This window comes from Mirounga angustirostris, unplaced genomic scaffold (genome assembly GCF_029215605.1).
Source record: "Mirounga angustirostris isolate CCGP_5_RB_7025 unplaced genomic scaffold, mMirAng1.0.hap1 SCAF_2, whole genome shotgun sequence".
Lineage (NCBI taxonomy): Eukaryota > Metazoa > Chordata > Mammalia > Carnivora > Phocidae > Mirounga > Mirounga angustirostris.
The window spans coordinates 77,258,879-77,275,637 of NW_026991710.1; the positions used below are offsets into that span (position 1 = coordinate 77,258,879).

Here is a 16,759-nt window from a genome sequence, read left to right on the forward strand (position 1 = left end):
GAGGCTGGCTTGATTTTGCACGAATTTAGTATGGCTTTATATGAAAGTTACTTTTTAAAAAATAAATCCCTTTTCATAATGATAACAGTAGATAAAACAGTCCAGTTTCTTACTGTCTCTTTTTCTCAAATGGGAACTGGCTATGAAGAAGATCTTAATCAGTAATTAAAAAACCCCCAACAAACAGAAGCCCAGGACTAGATAACTTCACTGGTGAATTCTACCAAACAATCAAAGAAGAATTAATACCAATTCTTCTCAAACTCTTCCAAAAAACAGAAGAGGAGGGAACACATTCAAACTCATTTTATGAGACCAGCAGTACCCTGATACCAAAACCAGACAAGGAAACCAGGAGAAAAGAAAATTATGAATAAATATCCTTGATGAACACAGATGCAAAAATCCTCAGCAAAATATTTGCAGACTGAATATAACACATTAAAAGTATCATTCACCATGATGAAGTGGAATTTATTCCAGGGATATAAGGATGGTTCAACATCCACAAATTAATCAATGTGATACACCATATTAACAAAAGGAAGGATAAAAATCATATGATCAACTCAATGGATACAGAAAAAGCACTTGACAAAAATCAACATCCATTTATAATAAAAAACTCTTGACAAAGAAGGTATAGAGGAAATTCACCTCAAAATAATAAAGACCATCTACAAGAAGCCCACAGCTAACATTAGATTCAGTAGTGAAAAGCTGGTAGCTTTTCTTCTAAGATCAGAATAAGACAGGGATGCCCACTCTCACCACTTTTATTCAACATGGTATTGGAAATCCTAGCCAGAACAATTAGATAAGAAAAAGAAATAAAGGAGATCCATACTGGAAAGAAAGAAGTAAAGATACTACAGTTTACAGAGGCTAAGGACTCCACCAAAAAACATTAGAACTGGTAAATTAAATCCAGTAAAGTTGCAGGATATAAAATCAATATATAGAAATCTGTTGCATTTCTATACACTAGTAATGAAATATCAAAAAGAAAAATTAAGAACATAGTCTCATTTACAAGTGTATCAAAAAGAATAAGATACCTAGGAATAAATTTAACCAAGGAGATGAAAGATCTATGCACTAAAAACTATAAGACATTGGATGAAAGAATTGACACAAATAAATGGAAAAATATTTCATGGTCACAAATTGTAAGAATTAATATTGTTAAAATGTTCATACCACCCAAAGCAATCTACAGATTCAGTGCAAACCCCATCAAAATTCCGGTGGCATACAATTCTAAAATTTTTATGGAGCCATGAAAGACACCAAATAGCCAAAGTAGTCTTGAGAAAGAAGAACAAAGCTGGAAGCATCATGCTCCCTGATTTCAAACTATACTTGACCCTTTAACAAGGTGGGGTTTAGGGGTGCTTGTCCCCCATGAAGTCAACAATTCACTTATAACTTTTTACTCCCCCTAAACTAATAACCTACTGTTGACTGGAAGCCTTACTGATAACATAAACAGTTGATTAACACATATTTGTATGTTATATGTATTATATACTGTAATCTTACAATAAAATAAGCTAGAAAAAGAAAATGTTATTTTAAAAAATCATAAGGAAGAGAAAATACATTTACGGTGCTGTACTGTATTTATCGAAAAGAACCTACCTATAAAATCTGCACAGTTCATACCAGTATTGTTCAACTATATATTACAAAACTATAGTAATCGTAACAGTATGGTATTGGCATAAAAACAGACACATAGATTGATAGAACAGAGAGCCTAGAAATAAACCCATGCATACATGGTCAATTAACTTATGACAAAGGAGCCAAGAATATATAAAGTAGGAAAAGGACAGTTTCTTCAGTTAATGGTGTTGGGAAAACTCAGCCACTGTCTTCTACCATACACAAAAATTTACTCAAAATGGATTAAAACCTTGATCTTAAGACTGGTAACTGTAAAACTCCTAGGAGAAAACATAGGCATAGGCTCCTTGATAATTAGTCTTGGTGATGATTTTTTGGATCTGACCCCAAAAACAAAGGCAACTAAAGCAAAAAAATAAACAAGTGGGACTATATCTCAAACTGAAAAGCTTCTGCACCCAAAAGGAAATCATTGATAAAATTAAAAAGACAACCTACTAAGTGGGAGAAAATATTTGCAGATCATACATCTGATAAGGGATATATCTTTATATATCAGAATGTATAAAGAACTCATACAAATCAATAGTAAAAATAAATGATTTGAAAATGGGCAGAGGATCTGAATTGATGCTTTTCCAAAGACATAGAGATGCCAAACAGGTACATGGAAAGATGCCAAACAGGTACATGGAAAGATGCTCAACTTTATTAATCATCAGGGAAATACAACACAAAATGAGATTTTACATCACACCCGTTAGAATGGTTATTATCAAAGAAAGAAACAAACAACGTATAAATGCTGGCAAGGAGGTGGGGAAAGGGGAACCCTTGGGCCCTACTGTTGGGAATCTAAATTGTTGCAACTGCTATGGAAAACAGTATGGAGGTTCCTCAACATTAAAAAACCCTACCATATTATCCAGCAATTTCACTTCTGGATATTTACCCAAAGAAAAATGAAAATACTTAACTTGAAAAGATATATGCACCCCATCTTCATTGCTGCATTATTTATAATAGCCGAGATATGGAAACAACTTAAGCGTCCATCAATGGATGAATGGATAAAAAATGTGGTATATAAATACACACTGAAACAGTATTAGTCATAAAAAGAAGGAAATCTTGCCATTTGTGGCAGCATAGATGGACCTTGAGGCCATTATGTTAACGTGAAATAAGACAGAGAAAGACAAATACCATATGGTCTCACTTATATGTGGAGGCTTACAAAACAATACAAAACAAAGAAGTCAGGCTCATTGATAAAACAGATTGTTGGTTGCTAGAGGCAGGGGAGGGGAGTGGGCGAAATGGCTGAAGAGAGTCAAAAGGTATAAACTTCCACTTATAAAATTAGTCATGGGAATTTAATGTGCAGCATGACACTATGATATCATTATACAGTTAATATGTAATACAGTTAACAATACTATCTTGCATTTTGAAAATTGCTAAGAGAGATCTTAAAAGTTCTCATCATAAGAAAAAAAAACCAATGCATGGTGATGGATGTTAATTAGACTTACTGTGATGATCTGTTGCAATATACACACATGGCGAATCATCATATTGTCCACCTGGAACTTACATAATGTTGAATGTCAGTTATATCTCAATAAGAAAAAGATTTTATAATTTTTCTTTTTAACAGTGTTCTTAGATTTTAAGATGAGTCTAATCAGATCATTCTGCTAATCATTTCATCATTCTGCTGCTGATGCTTCTATTAACTTCCAAATTATCACTCAATTATTTTATCTCACGACGAGAAATATTGTGTGATAATGAATTTCATTTCACGGGGAGTTAAACACATATAGATTAATTGACTCCTAAGTAGCAGTTGCATGCTTTTATATAAATTACTCTCTTGACTTGATTATTTTGGCAAAAGCAAGTGAAGAAGTGTCCCCTTGTCTCATTTGCATTTAACCATTCATTTCTTTAATAATGCTAATTAAAGAAATCATTTTATGATCTCACCACTTTTACGTGTATAGGTTACATTGTATGAATGCAACCTTACATGCTTATTCAGGATCTGATCTGTTAACTCACTTTATAGAAATGGTATCTCTATTATGAGCTAGCAATATTTTTTTTTTCCTTTTTTTTGTTCTTGAGGAATGTTTCTGGTAAAATGACATACATTCTGACTACATGTTAGTATGTTAAGTATTTTAGAAAGATTATGCAGCACTATTTCATCCGTATTTATATAGAAAGTATGGTTTTTAACTGATTTGTCCAGCGTTTGAGAGCCAGGAGTTGACTAAAACTTGCTTGGAGCTAGTAGACTCAGGTATCTTTCCATATTAATAACTGAAATAGTTAACTTAGAATGTTCTACAGAATACCTCAAAATAGATTGTTGATTACTTGCCATATAAACTGAGGCACACACACATACAAACACATAAAATATGGGAAACCATAGTGGATTTAGTGTTACCGCCAAGCCAACGATCATTGGTTCGGTGGTGTATCCCATAATGAAGATTATCTAGGGAAGTTTCTTCTTCCTTGCTGGATTTTCTTTTTTGATTGCCTGAGTTTTCCTTGTTCACTGATGTTCTTTATTCCACATCAGGATATGAGACTAATTACTTCCTGTTTTGAAGTGAGAAGCAATCTGCAAATGCATTTAAATAGCTCCAACTACTATCTATAGCTACGCCATAGATCCATGCTGATGTAAAAACACATATCATGGTTCATTTGAATGCAAGCTATGAAAAATTTTGTGATGCAAAATTAGTAGTTCTTGACAGAGGTAATTAAATTTTCCACAAGAACTAAGATCTTCATACATTTCCTCAATATCCATATAGATGTGAATCTTTCATTTTTATCACACACGCACAGACTACAGAGGATTTATCATATGAGATACCTTATTTCAAAACCTATTTTTTTTTTTTAACATAAAGAGGCTGGCTTATTTTTTCTTAAAGTATCCTTCCAATTTCTCCTGTTTACTAGCAAGTATACCTGTTCCTTTTTACATTCTTTCTTTTTGTATTTTTCTCCGTTTCTCTAAACAGGTAATTGTATGGCTACCTCTTGATTATTCAATTTTAGGCATTACCTTTGACTTTCCACTTTTGAAGCTTTACCACTCTCTCCCCCACTATATACATATCTCCATCCGCTGTGCTATATGTATAGAAGTTAAAACCTTATCTGTTTCCTTAGATTCCTATATTTCCATCACAAATTAATTTCCTAACTCTTAATCAGTTTAAATTTAAAATACCTGAGTGATTTTATTAATTTTAACTTTTTGGACCTCTGTCTCCCAGAATTTTTTGACCTGCCTTCAGTCAGGTCTGGTCGTTCTTTCGGTCCAGTCATAGTTTTCATCTTACTATCCATGTTTACCATTATCTTGAGAGGATGCTTCACTTTTCTCTTGGGTTGGATCTCCCATAGCAGAAACTCATTTCTTCTGTTTTCTTGTTTCATTCGGGCAGAACATCTCCTCCAATAGCTTCCTGAGAAAGGTGTAGGGGAGATAAATTTTTGACACCTTAAAAATCTTCAAAAATTTTTTTCATGTTATATTTGATTTGTAATTTGCCCAGGTATTGATTTCTGGATTTGAAACACTTTCCCTCAGAATTTTGAAGACATTATTTTATTCTAGTTTCCAGTTTTGCTGTAGAAAATTCAGTGCCATACTTACTTTTAAATCTTTTATTTTTATCTTTAAATATATAAAATATATGTTATATAAGATCTCCCTTTGTTTGTAGTGTTATAAAATTTTATAACATACCTTGTTGTAGGTCTACTCGTATACTCTATGAATCCTTTCAAACTAGAAAATCATGATTTTCAGTTATTGGAATTGTACACTATTTATTTGATGATTTCCTCCCCTCTATTTTCTCAAGTCTTTCTTTTTGGAGATGATATTATTATTCACGTTTTGAATTTCCTAGATTGATGCTCTAATTTACTGAACTCTTCCATATCTGTGTTCTGCCCTACATTGTGGGAGATTTCCTGATCTTTATCTCAACTCACCTATTGAGATTTTAATTTATGCAATCATATTTTTAGAGTTCCTTATTTATTACTCCCTTTTTGTAGCAACACGTTCTTGTTTCATTGATGTATTTTTTTAATAAAAATGACAGTATTAATTGTTTTTTAAGGTTTTTTTTCCCATTGTATGTTTCTTCCAAGTGGATTTCTTGTGTTTTGTTCTCAGTATTTGATGTTTGAGGCTTTCTTCATATATCTAGTGACCCTGAATTAGTGGTTTGTACATAAGAGAATGGATCACTGTAAAAGCAGATTGGAAGCTCTGTTCATTGGGTAGATCTTGTCATCAGCGGGCCTTACCATAAGATAATACTGCAGGGCTGTTTCGCTGAGAAACCTCTAATATCTCTGTCTTTAGGTATTTTGTTTGTTCTTGACCTGGTCAAATTCCTGAGTAAAGAAGAGATAAGTCAGGCTGCATCAAGTTCTGGAAGCCATGTAGAGGGAGAGGACAGGAGGAGTCAACCGCCAGTGTAAATGGTCACTGAATGTTTGCAGTAAGGTTGTACCCCCCACCCTCCCCTGTGCTTAGTTTTCTACAGCCCCTCACCTTGATGGTAAAACAGGAACATAAGGAAGGCATCTCAGTGATATGCATATCAGATTTACTCTTCCAGTCTTCTGTGGGGATGCGGGGGTGGGGAGGGTGCAGGTGATGTTACCAGCATTTGGGGATGGGAGAGGGCAGCTGAACTCTACTTCTAAAAGCAACTTGTGGTACCACTTTGGGGTCTTTTTGGAGTTAAGTGGTAAAATTGTTTTGCTTCTTGACTTTTCTCTACCTTTGGCCTAGGAATCAACATCTTTGGCTTAGTTAAATCAGTTAACTGCTTTCCTTCTGCTTACCAGGTTTTTTATTGCTCTCTTTTATATTGTAGGTTCATTTTTTTAAGCCTTTTTTTCCTGTTATTCTAGTGGGATTCATAATTAAAATACTTTTTAATCTACCCTTTCCAACAAAAAATATATTTTAATATTTTTCTTAACAATAAATATATATCCACACCAACATTTTAATGACTATATAGGAATCTCTTTTTAGAGATCTGACTTATCCCCTGTTGTAAATGTGGGTTGTTAGAAGCAGTATTGCAAAGAACCTCCTTCTAGCTAGAATTTATATGTCTTTAAATAAATTTTAAATGTGAGAAAATTATGAATCCTTTCTAAAAATGTTTCTTACTAAATGACATCTTATTTCCGATAGTATGAAGATATGCTTCCTTTTCTAATGGAGACCTTTCAGTGTAAACATTCCATTTAACCACTTTTCCCACCAGATGGGAAATCCTGTGTATGTTCAGTTCATCCTACATAATCAGGCTGTGCCTGGAACAGGAAAGGCACCTGATACATATTTGCTAATGAGATATATGCATAATAAATGAATTTTAATTATTTTGCTTTAAAACTTAAAAGAGAAGCAGTCTGGTATGAAGGAAGCAGGATGTAATAAATTTTAAATAACTTATTTTCATCACTTAGAGTTACTTCGATGTTACTCAGGTCATAAAGTTGGTAAGATTGAGAACCAGATTTAAAAAGAAGGAAGCCAACATGGCAGGGTGATCTATAGGCTTACCGACACGCACTGCACCTGGAGAGCAAGCGGTGCTGAGGTGTTTATGCAGGCAAACTTGTAACAAATGCTTTAAATACAAGAGAGTAACATATAATATGTTTATTTTGGAATTTAAGGATAAGCCTCCTATTGTATAGAGATAATATACATCTATTGCAATGAATTATATGGTTGGATTAAATAAATATTATTTGCTTAATCTAGTCCTGAGTTTCTCAAAGTGGAGTCTGCACATGATCAGTCTCACAATCACATGGGATCTTGAATATTCACTTTCCTTGGCTCGCCTGAGACCTATGGAATCAGAATCACTTTGAGTCGCCCGAGATTCTGCATATAACAAACTCTGCATATGCACATTTACAATCTTCATGTCTTCTCTAGACTAAAATTTAAGAAACTTTGAGAAAGTTAGGTACACATCTTATATAAATTTGAAAAATCTAATGAATTTAGAATTAATGATTGGGGAAATTCTGGTAAATTGATTTAATACATTTTATTGCTTTCCCCATCAGTTATTACTCTCTAAGAATTCACCTAATTAGCTTACCATACAGAAAGTCAGGAAAAAATATATCTTCTTTTTAAACTTCTCATTCTCTGATGTGACCAGTGGCTAGAGGCATTAATTTGTGGTTTAAGAAATGAACACATGCATATTGTATAACACATCTATTGAGTATATTGCATCTCTGGCCTAGAATTTCAATTTTTTAATCCAACGTGTGTTTTCGATCATATTTTTTGTTAAGATTTGTTTTAATTAGAGGCAAGCTCAATGTGTTGTGAGAGAGATCTTAAATCAAACATTGCTCAGGTTGACAGTTTATTCAGTGATGTAGCATGTATGAGAACTCCTGCCCCAATGCCTGGAACATAATAGGTATCAGATAATGCATGTCCACCTGGCAGGCATCATTACTTTCCAAAGGTGGTAGTAAAGAGGGAAAGTATGAAAACCATCTCAGTGATAAGTCACCCTATACGAATGAAATCTTACTATTTATTTATTTATTTTAAAGATTTTATTTATTCATTTGAGAGAGAGAATGAGAGAGAGAGAGAGATCATGAGAGGGGGAGGGTCAGAGGGAGAAGCAGACTCCCTGCCGAGCAGGGAGCCCGAGGCGGGACTCGATCCTTGGACTCCAGGATCATGACCTGAGCAGAAGGCAGTCACTCAACCGAGTCACCCAGACACCCCGAAATCTTACTGTTTAAAAAGTAAAAAAAGATTAGATCTTTCCAATACTATTAGCTAACATCTATCCAGTATTATTATGTAACATATACATTCTAAGCTGTTGACATGAGGTAGGTGCTTATAATTATCTCTATTTATTTATTTGTTTTTTTAAGATTTTATTTATTTATTCATGAGAGACAGAGAGAGAGAGAGGCAGAAGGAGAAGCAGGCTCCCCACTGAGCAGGGAGCCCGATGCGGGACTCGATCCCAGGACCCTGGGATCATGACCTGAGCTGAAGGCAGACGCTTAACCATCTGAGCCACCCAGGCACCCAATTATCTCTACTTTAATGATAAGTGAAGCACAGTGAGATTATTTATAAAGTTACCCAAGGTCAACCAACTGGTAAATAGTAAAATCTAATTATGAACTCAGAAAATCTGTCTCTAGAGATCACATCTGTTGTATCATGTCTTCCATTCAAGTTGTAGAACCATAGCTACTATAATGGGAAGGCACTTTTCTTTTTTTTTTTTATTATTTTTTAAAGATTTTATTTATTTATTTGAGACAGAGAGAATGAGAGACAGCATGAGAGGGAGAAGGGTCAGAGGGAGAAGCAGACTCCCCGCCGAGCAGGGAGCCCAATGCGGGACTCGATCCAGGGACTCCAGGATCACAACCTGAGCCGAAGGCAGTCACTTAACCAACTGAGCCACCCAGGCGCCCGGGAAGGCACTTTTCATGTAAATGCTGTTGGGGAAGATGTATCATTTGATGTATCTTAGTGATAACTAAGTTTGCATCTTCCCACCAATTTTGCGTATTAAATATTTCTAATAATTTCTTTAAAAATATATGATACACCTAAAGTAAAAAGACTAATAGGAAGACAGTTTTAGGGTCCAAACAATCTGGGTTTAAGTGCTGGCTTCATGATTTATTAGCTGTGTGCAGATCACTTAAACTTTGAGTCTTAATTTTCTCATCTGCAAATGGGAATGATATTTACCCATACCATTACCATACAGAGTAGGGATGATCTATATATTAGTGCTCATTGAGCTCGTTGTACTCAATCAAATACAACTATTATAATTTAATGTATAGGATGCTATCCTGAAAGGGTGATGAGAATTTCTGTATTTTATATGAGACATATATTACATAATTATAACAATGCTATAAGTAGAGTTATCCTGAGCATAATTTCTAATATCAAAATCATTAAAACACTGTTTTATATTTAAATCTTTAAGTATCACAAATACTTAATATTTTGTTTAATCTCATTGTTCTTTGGGTAGAAGACATTGGCTGGGCTATCCCACAGATACTTAAACTCTTACTGTTTGTTCTTTTCAGCAAACTTACTTGATAACATGCTTTTGCGAAGTTCAGGAAAAGTAAATGTGGGCACCAAGAAAGAGGATGGTGAGAGTACAGCCCCCACCCCTCGTCCAAAGATCTTGCGTTGCAAATGCCACCACCATTGTCCAGAAGACTCAGTCAACAATATTTGCAGGTTGGTCATATAAATTATTTAAACCTCATTTTAACAAAAAGTCATGCTTTTTTGACTACGGAATTGTAAGCTGATGTTTTCCAAGAACACATTTTGGGGAATAGTGCCTAACTCCATTAACTCTTAGAGCTGTGCCTGTGTTTAGAAAAATATTAAATTGCATTTTGGCCTGAAATGGTGTTCTGATATTCTTCTTCCTTGCTGCAAATATCACACATGTACATAAACACAGAACACAAGTCCCAGGCTTGGGACAAGTGTCAAGGAGCAAAAGTCAAATGTTTTATTTCAAAAAACCTTGTCCCCAAAATAAATTCAATAGTAGGGGGTGTCATATGTGTGAGGATAATTTTTATTTGTTTTAACAATTCATCATGTCAATGGTGGTTAATATTTTGGAAAGAACACCTGAGTTGTTAGGAATGTTCACTGGCTCTGGGAAACAGTAAAGTGATAGAGCTCACGTGATGAGTCTACCAGATGTTAGGAAAGACATTGCCAGAGTATTAGAGAATAAACTCCTTAGTGGATAATCATATCTGTATCAAAACTTTATTTGAAACTGGACTGTTTACCGCTTTCTTTCTTACACATCTTAATGCAGCTACATCCATTTTTCTAGGCACTATAACCTGCCTTTACACCCCCCCCATGGGGACAGCAGTGGGTAAAGAGGTATAGCATCATGAGGCCAATGTGCCCAGGGAGACATGGCAGAATAAACAGACAAGTGCAGATCTCAAGAGTTAAAGTGGCAGAAAAGCAGAATCTCTCTCAAGAAGGGCAATAGAACTAAATGGGAAGACGGGCTGCTAGGTTTGAAGTCAGGCAGAATATCTGAGCAATCATTTGGAACCTCTTTACCCAGGAAGGAGCATGAAGCTGAGGTGAATGCTTTTTTTTTTTTCTTCCTGAGAAAGAAAGCATATCCTGAGATAGATAGCTCAAGAAATATATATTAACTGAATGACTGGGAAGAATGTTAGGTATATTCATAAATACATATCTCCTTTAATCAGCAAAACGACTCAGCATGGTAGGGCATGCTTATTTCTTACCATTCATTAGATGTAAGGAATTCACGGCCCAGAGAAGTCTAGTAACTCGGCTTTTATATGATAGAACAAAGTTGGGATCACTGAGACTTGGGCCATGGTAAAATGATTCCAGAGCTCAGACGTATTTCCTGGGAAACACTACCTGTTTGTAGTAAATGGCAAAAGTATCAGGAAAATGTCAAAGTTTTCTGAAGAAAAAATTATCAGGAGAAAACATATTAGGGAGATATTTTACTGTTTTTCCTGAGTGTGTAGTAATTAAGAATAAATCTAGGTGTGTCATTTGAGCTATTTCCGGTGGTCATATGTGTAGGCCTTCCGAAATTATCCCCACTTTAAATATTTTGTCCTCTTCTCCCTGTAGGCCATTAGAGTGTCCTACGTTAACTCGGAGGAAAGTGATCAGACAGGGCTCACTGCAGTGCAGATGCTCTGTGTGGGAAGGAGAAGGTTGGCATGTTCAAAGAAGGCTGGTTTTCCTAACGTGCAGCGAGCAGGAGGAGGTGTGGCTGCAGTTGAGCCTGGAGCCAGGAAGGGTTACCCATGGCCTGGTAGGCTCTATTAAGAATGTTCGTCTTGGGGCGCCTGGGTGACTCAGTTGTTAAGCATCTGCCTTCGGCTCAGGTCATGACCCCAGGGTCCTGGGATCGAGCCCTGCATCGGGCTCCTGCTCGGCGGGAGGCCTGCTTCTCCCTCTCCCACTCCCCCTGCTTGTGTTCCCTCTCTTGCTGTCTCTCTCTCTGTCAAATAAATAAATAAAATCTTTAAAAAAAAAAAAAAGAATGTTCGTCTTGGGCGCCTGGGTGGCTCAGTCGGTTGAGCGACTGCCTTCAGCTCAGGTCATGATCCTGGAGTCCCTGGATCAAGTCCCGCATCGGGCTCCCTGCTCGGCAGGGGGTCTGCTTCTCCCTCTGACCCTCCGCCCTCTCATGTGCTTGCTCTCTCTCATTCTCTTTCTCTCAAATAAATTAAAAAAAAAAAAATCTTTAAAAAGAATGTTCGTCTTATTCCTGGAAGCATTAGGAGGCCATGGAGGGGGCTTTGTTTAAGCAGGAGTAGCAGTAGTATTACTGTGGATTTCGGAAGGCCATGATCGTGGACTTGGGTGTTGCTGGCACAAGAGGGAGGTGCATGTGTTGGGGAGCTATTTAGAAGGAAAGTTTTATGTTGATGAACTGGATGTGCGAGGGGCCCAGAGGGGCTTCACAGGTTTTTGGAGGTACGTTTAGATGTACAGTGTAGGCTTTTAATGAAAGAGGACAGAGGGGAATATTTAAGTTCCACTCTGGACATGCTGAGCTTAAGGTTTTTGACAGCTGCAAAGGGAGATACCAAAGAGTGGGCCATGGGATGTGGATCTGGAGCTGAGATGAAGGGTTTGCGGGAAGAGTCTAGAGTGAGTAGAACATGAGTCAGTTTTTGCTGTGAAACAAATGACTTACAACTAAAGACATTTATTTTTTCACTCCTGGGTCTACATATCGGCTGCAGCTCTGCTGGATCCTGCTGGATTGGGTGGGCTTGGCATCGGCCTGCTCCACATGTTTGTTCATCCTCCTTGAACCAGAAGATAACCAGGGCATGTTCTTTCTCACTTGACTGGGAGGGAGCAACCTCTTGTACTTGTGGCATGTCCTCTAACATTTCACTTACCAAATCAAGTGATATGGTCAAGCTCAGCTTTGGAGAGAAGCCATGGCTAGGGCGGGGCATGAGTAATAGAACAATCTGGTAGACCAGAGTAGGACTGGGCCTTGATACATTTAATGCCTGGGTCAAAGAGGCTCTTCTCAGAAGATTCAGAATGAACAAAAAGCAGTGAGTATGGTAATCATTGAAGCCAGGTTTACAGAGGGAGGAAGTAAGGTCAGCTGTGTTAGAAGCTGTTAGAGGTCAAGTCGGATAAGAACCAAAACCTGGCGGTCAGATTTATTGACCTTGGTAAGTGCAGTTTAGAACTATGTATTCCAAAGTCCTGAATTCTTGACCGTCAGCCATCCCCTGAACCTAGATATCAAAGGAGTGAATATTCACTCTTGGGTAAAACGCACATCGTTTTTGCTAACAAGATTTTAACTCCATTTGAGTTTCCTGTGAGCTGAGATCAGTCGTGTGAATCACAGGGGCTGCTTTTGTTCCTGGGCCCCAAGACCTTAGAATAAATTCAGGCCTCCATTCTTGTAAGCCCACGATCTACTGTTTTGACTTCCAACAATCAGTACTTCTCATGCTATTTCTGGGGAAAGATACTCCCCCGCCCCATCAGTTGCACTGATACTTTTATAAAGTACAATAAAAATGAATTACTAGAAAATAAATTTTAAAAACTTATAAATTATATGTTCAAGTTTTTCTATTTTTCTATTATTGAGATTCATTAGAGCTAAATTTATTGCTAGGCAAGTTTCCATTTCTGTATTAACTCCTCACAGACCAGTAACAAGCAGTTTGCTGACCTGCAAGGGAACACACTTGGGAGTAATATTGCATTCAGTCTTGCACTCCTAGGTAAACCAGTTCTAAAGCCCAGGGCATGCTTTGTTGAAGCTTAGATGAGGGCTCGTTCAAGCTGTGTGGCCTGAGACCTTGTAGTAGGCAGTTCTTAGCCAATCTGGGTATCCTAGGTAGGTCTCAGGTACATTACCACTCCCATATTTCTGGACAGAATACTCTAAAAAAGTGGCCTGAATCAGGACTATATCCTACTTAAAAGAGATTCTGGAATCCCACCTGATAATTCAGAAAATATGTGTAAAGTTTGGAGGGTTTTTAAACTCTTCATAAGTAGCATCACTCACGTTACCAGCCAGCCAACACCAGGGCCAGACTCATTCTTGGCCTTGATTCCTATCCGGGGCAGGTGTGTCTGCTTCCCAAACCCGTGCTGTTTCCATTGCCTCATGGCATACATGTTAGAGGATGCAGTGCAAGGATGCTGAAGAAAGTATTAGAATCTTTTTTAATATCCATAACTCAAAATAAGGGGTGAAGCCATTGTTTTCTCTCTCTCAAGATAATATCTATCTTCTAAATATCTTTCCAGCTGTTACATTTGTGAATCCTTCCCATTCCTTTTCTAGATTTATTCCTTGGACCTGAGACTATCACTACACACCTTGAATGCTTCAAAGTCTCCTGCAATAACTCTTTACATGACTTTCACCATGCCAGTGTTTTGTCTTATTTTCAAGCCTTGTCTATTTTTTTGTCTCTGTATAATCTGGTCCTGCTTTATATATCCTTCCCTGTTTTACTTGACTTGGCCTGTGATAGTCATTTTTTGTTACTACTCACCACCTCTCTCAAGTTCGCCCAGACCCTCGCACAAGTCTATCCATTTCTAAAAATTATTTTTTACTCTTTTTCAGAGATGATTTTAAATACATTACCATTTATCTTACTGGGTTTGACCAAGAATTCTGCCTGGACAGTTTTCCGGGCTTACAGGTGTAATAAATCACATCGGATGTTTGCACGAAGGATGTGCATATGACACCAGGCTGTCTAAATGAAGAATTAGATAAGTCTCCCGACTGTACCTTGAAGAGTCACAGGGGGAAAAAAGGGAAAGCTTAGGGGCTGTGAGCCTTTTTACAGTGTTTGCATTAACCCAAGACTTTTAAACCTCTTGCTTAATGTGATGATGTGAGTTTTCAGACAGGTGCTCCTGACCTAGGATCTCAGAATGTTTAAAATGCACATTGTTCTCCTCTGTTTATACATCTTCCATTGCATCCATTTTATTCCACTGTTGCTCAGACCATCTGAATATTGAGCTTTATGATCTTTTAAAGAACCATTGAAGATTTTCGAGCAGAGAAGGAAGATGTGAGGTTTCTCAGGAAGTGCTGTACACAGTCATTCCAAGTCCAGTGAGAGGGGGCAGGGAGGGCTGCTAGAAGGCTCTTGGAGCAATCTAAGTGAGAGACAGAGAGCATCTGCACGGGGTGGTGAGATGAGAATATACAAATGCTCAATTCATATAAAAATGAAGACAAATTCAAGAGATCTTGTAGCTCATAGAAAAAAATGAACAAAATGCCAAATCACTTGGAATGGCTGCTAGAGAAGGGTGTAAGATAGTTACACATTCTTGAAGATAAAGTAAAAGGCATCTCTCACGTTGGAACTTTATCAGTATTTTAACTTCACCTTCCTGTAGAGATACGACGTCTCAGAGCAAAAACTAGAGATGGGGCGCAGTAGTAGCCATATATGTTTTGCCCTCTTTCCCTCACTACTATGGGAATCTACCCATCTAAGATGATAAGGAAAAAAACATATACACTTTAGGATTCTATTACTTTGATAACTACCACTTTCAATATTATTCTTTGTTTTTTTCCCAAGTCTGTAGAAAACACCTTGACTAGCTTATGATTTCTATCCTTACTGCTAGAAGTTGAATGACTTGGTTTCTCCTAGGACTGTGGCATTCATAGACTATGAGCTCCCTCAGAGCTAGGGCTGCATCTTCCTCAGCTTGTGTCTGGGCATCTAACTCTGCCAGAATCATGTGCTCAATAAATATTTGTCACATGAACTACTGTTAACAAAGATCTAAGCAGCTTTTACTGTTTTAGTTAATTAAAATTTACATGATTTAAATAACGGCTCTAAAGTTTGTATGTATTTTTGAGTTTATCTGTGACAGAAAACTTCAAAAACTTTCTTTATTCCCTTGAATGTGAAATAGGTATTTTAGAAGACAAAAGGTTCTCAAGGACTGATTTTAAAATCTACTTAAAATCAAACAGTCTTTCCAATCAATTCTGGCTGAAACCTAAAAGAAATTTGAAAGAAATTTAGGAATTCTAGTATTTCTCACATACTGAAATAAAACTGGAATAAATATTGATCAGTCAAGAGAGCTATAATCCTTATGGGCAGAGAGATCCATTTCAGCAGGTATCCATATATATAATTAATTTTTGTCAAGAGCAAATTTTAAACTACTCAGTAATTAATTTATTTGATAATTTAAAAAATATTTTAATAATATTATTTAATAATATTTTAATATTCCTGTCACCCTGATTGAGCAGAACAGATGAACTACTCTTAACCAATGCTTAAAAATTATTTTATAGTTACATTAATCTTTATCAAGATCTAAACTAGAAAAAACTTCTACAATAGTCCCTCCTCAACCGTGGTGGTCATGTATTTGAACAACCCTAGCATCTGCAACAGGGAAACATAACATCTTAGTGGAAGAATAGAGGTAAAGGGACCACATCCTGAGTAAACCTTACAAACACTTGATTCACTAAAACAAAACAATAAAGAGAGCACCTTAGATAAAGATGCTGGCAGTGCAACTTTAGACATTTATGGAATTGGTTTCTGACTATTCTACAAGAACTTATGAAGGAATTGGAGTCCAAGAGGCAGTTTATGAACCCAATTCGACTACAAATGAGAGGAGTGCAGGCTCTGGATGCACATCCATCCAAAACTTTGGGCCTCGTATATCCATTTCTTACTCGCTTGCTTGCTTCTTACTGAAAATCTCTTGAGGAAGTTAATTCCTGAATGATCTCTCTAGATGTTCTAGACACTTCTTTGCTTTTGGAGTTTTGGGCAGATTCAAGGAGCCAGAAACCTGTGGCACCATCCGATGGTTTTAACAAAAGTTCATCATCAGTGCTTTGACTTCACATGACCTATAAATTCTCAAATGCTTTGCTTTTTCATAAATTAACATAATATTGAG

The 16,759-nt window shown here is 36.8% G+C and overlaps 1 protein-coding gene across 4 annotated transcripts in view; it reads left to right on the forward strand.

The window, feature by feature from the left end:
• Positions 1-16,759, forward strand: part of BMPR1B (bone morphogenetic protein receptor type 1B) — a 401,636-nt gene that overhangs the window by 343,612 nt on the left and 41,265 nt on the right. For all 4 annotated transcript variants that reach the window (XM_064584821.1, XM_064584822.1, XM_045880732.3 and 1 more), the window contains one exon: positions 9,826-9,985. In XM_064584821.1, the coding sequence (XP_064440891.1) occupies positions 9,843-9,985 (143 nt within the window). In that variant the 5' untranslated portion in view covers positions 9,826-9,842. The remainder of the gene's footprint in view (positions 1-9,825; positions 9,986-16,759) is intronic.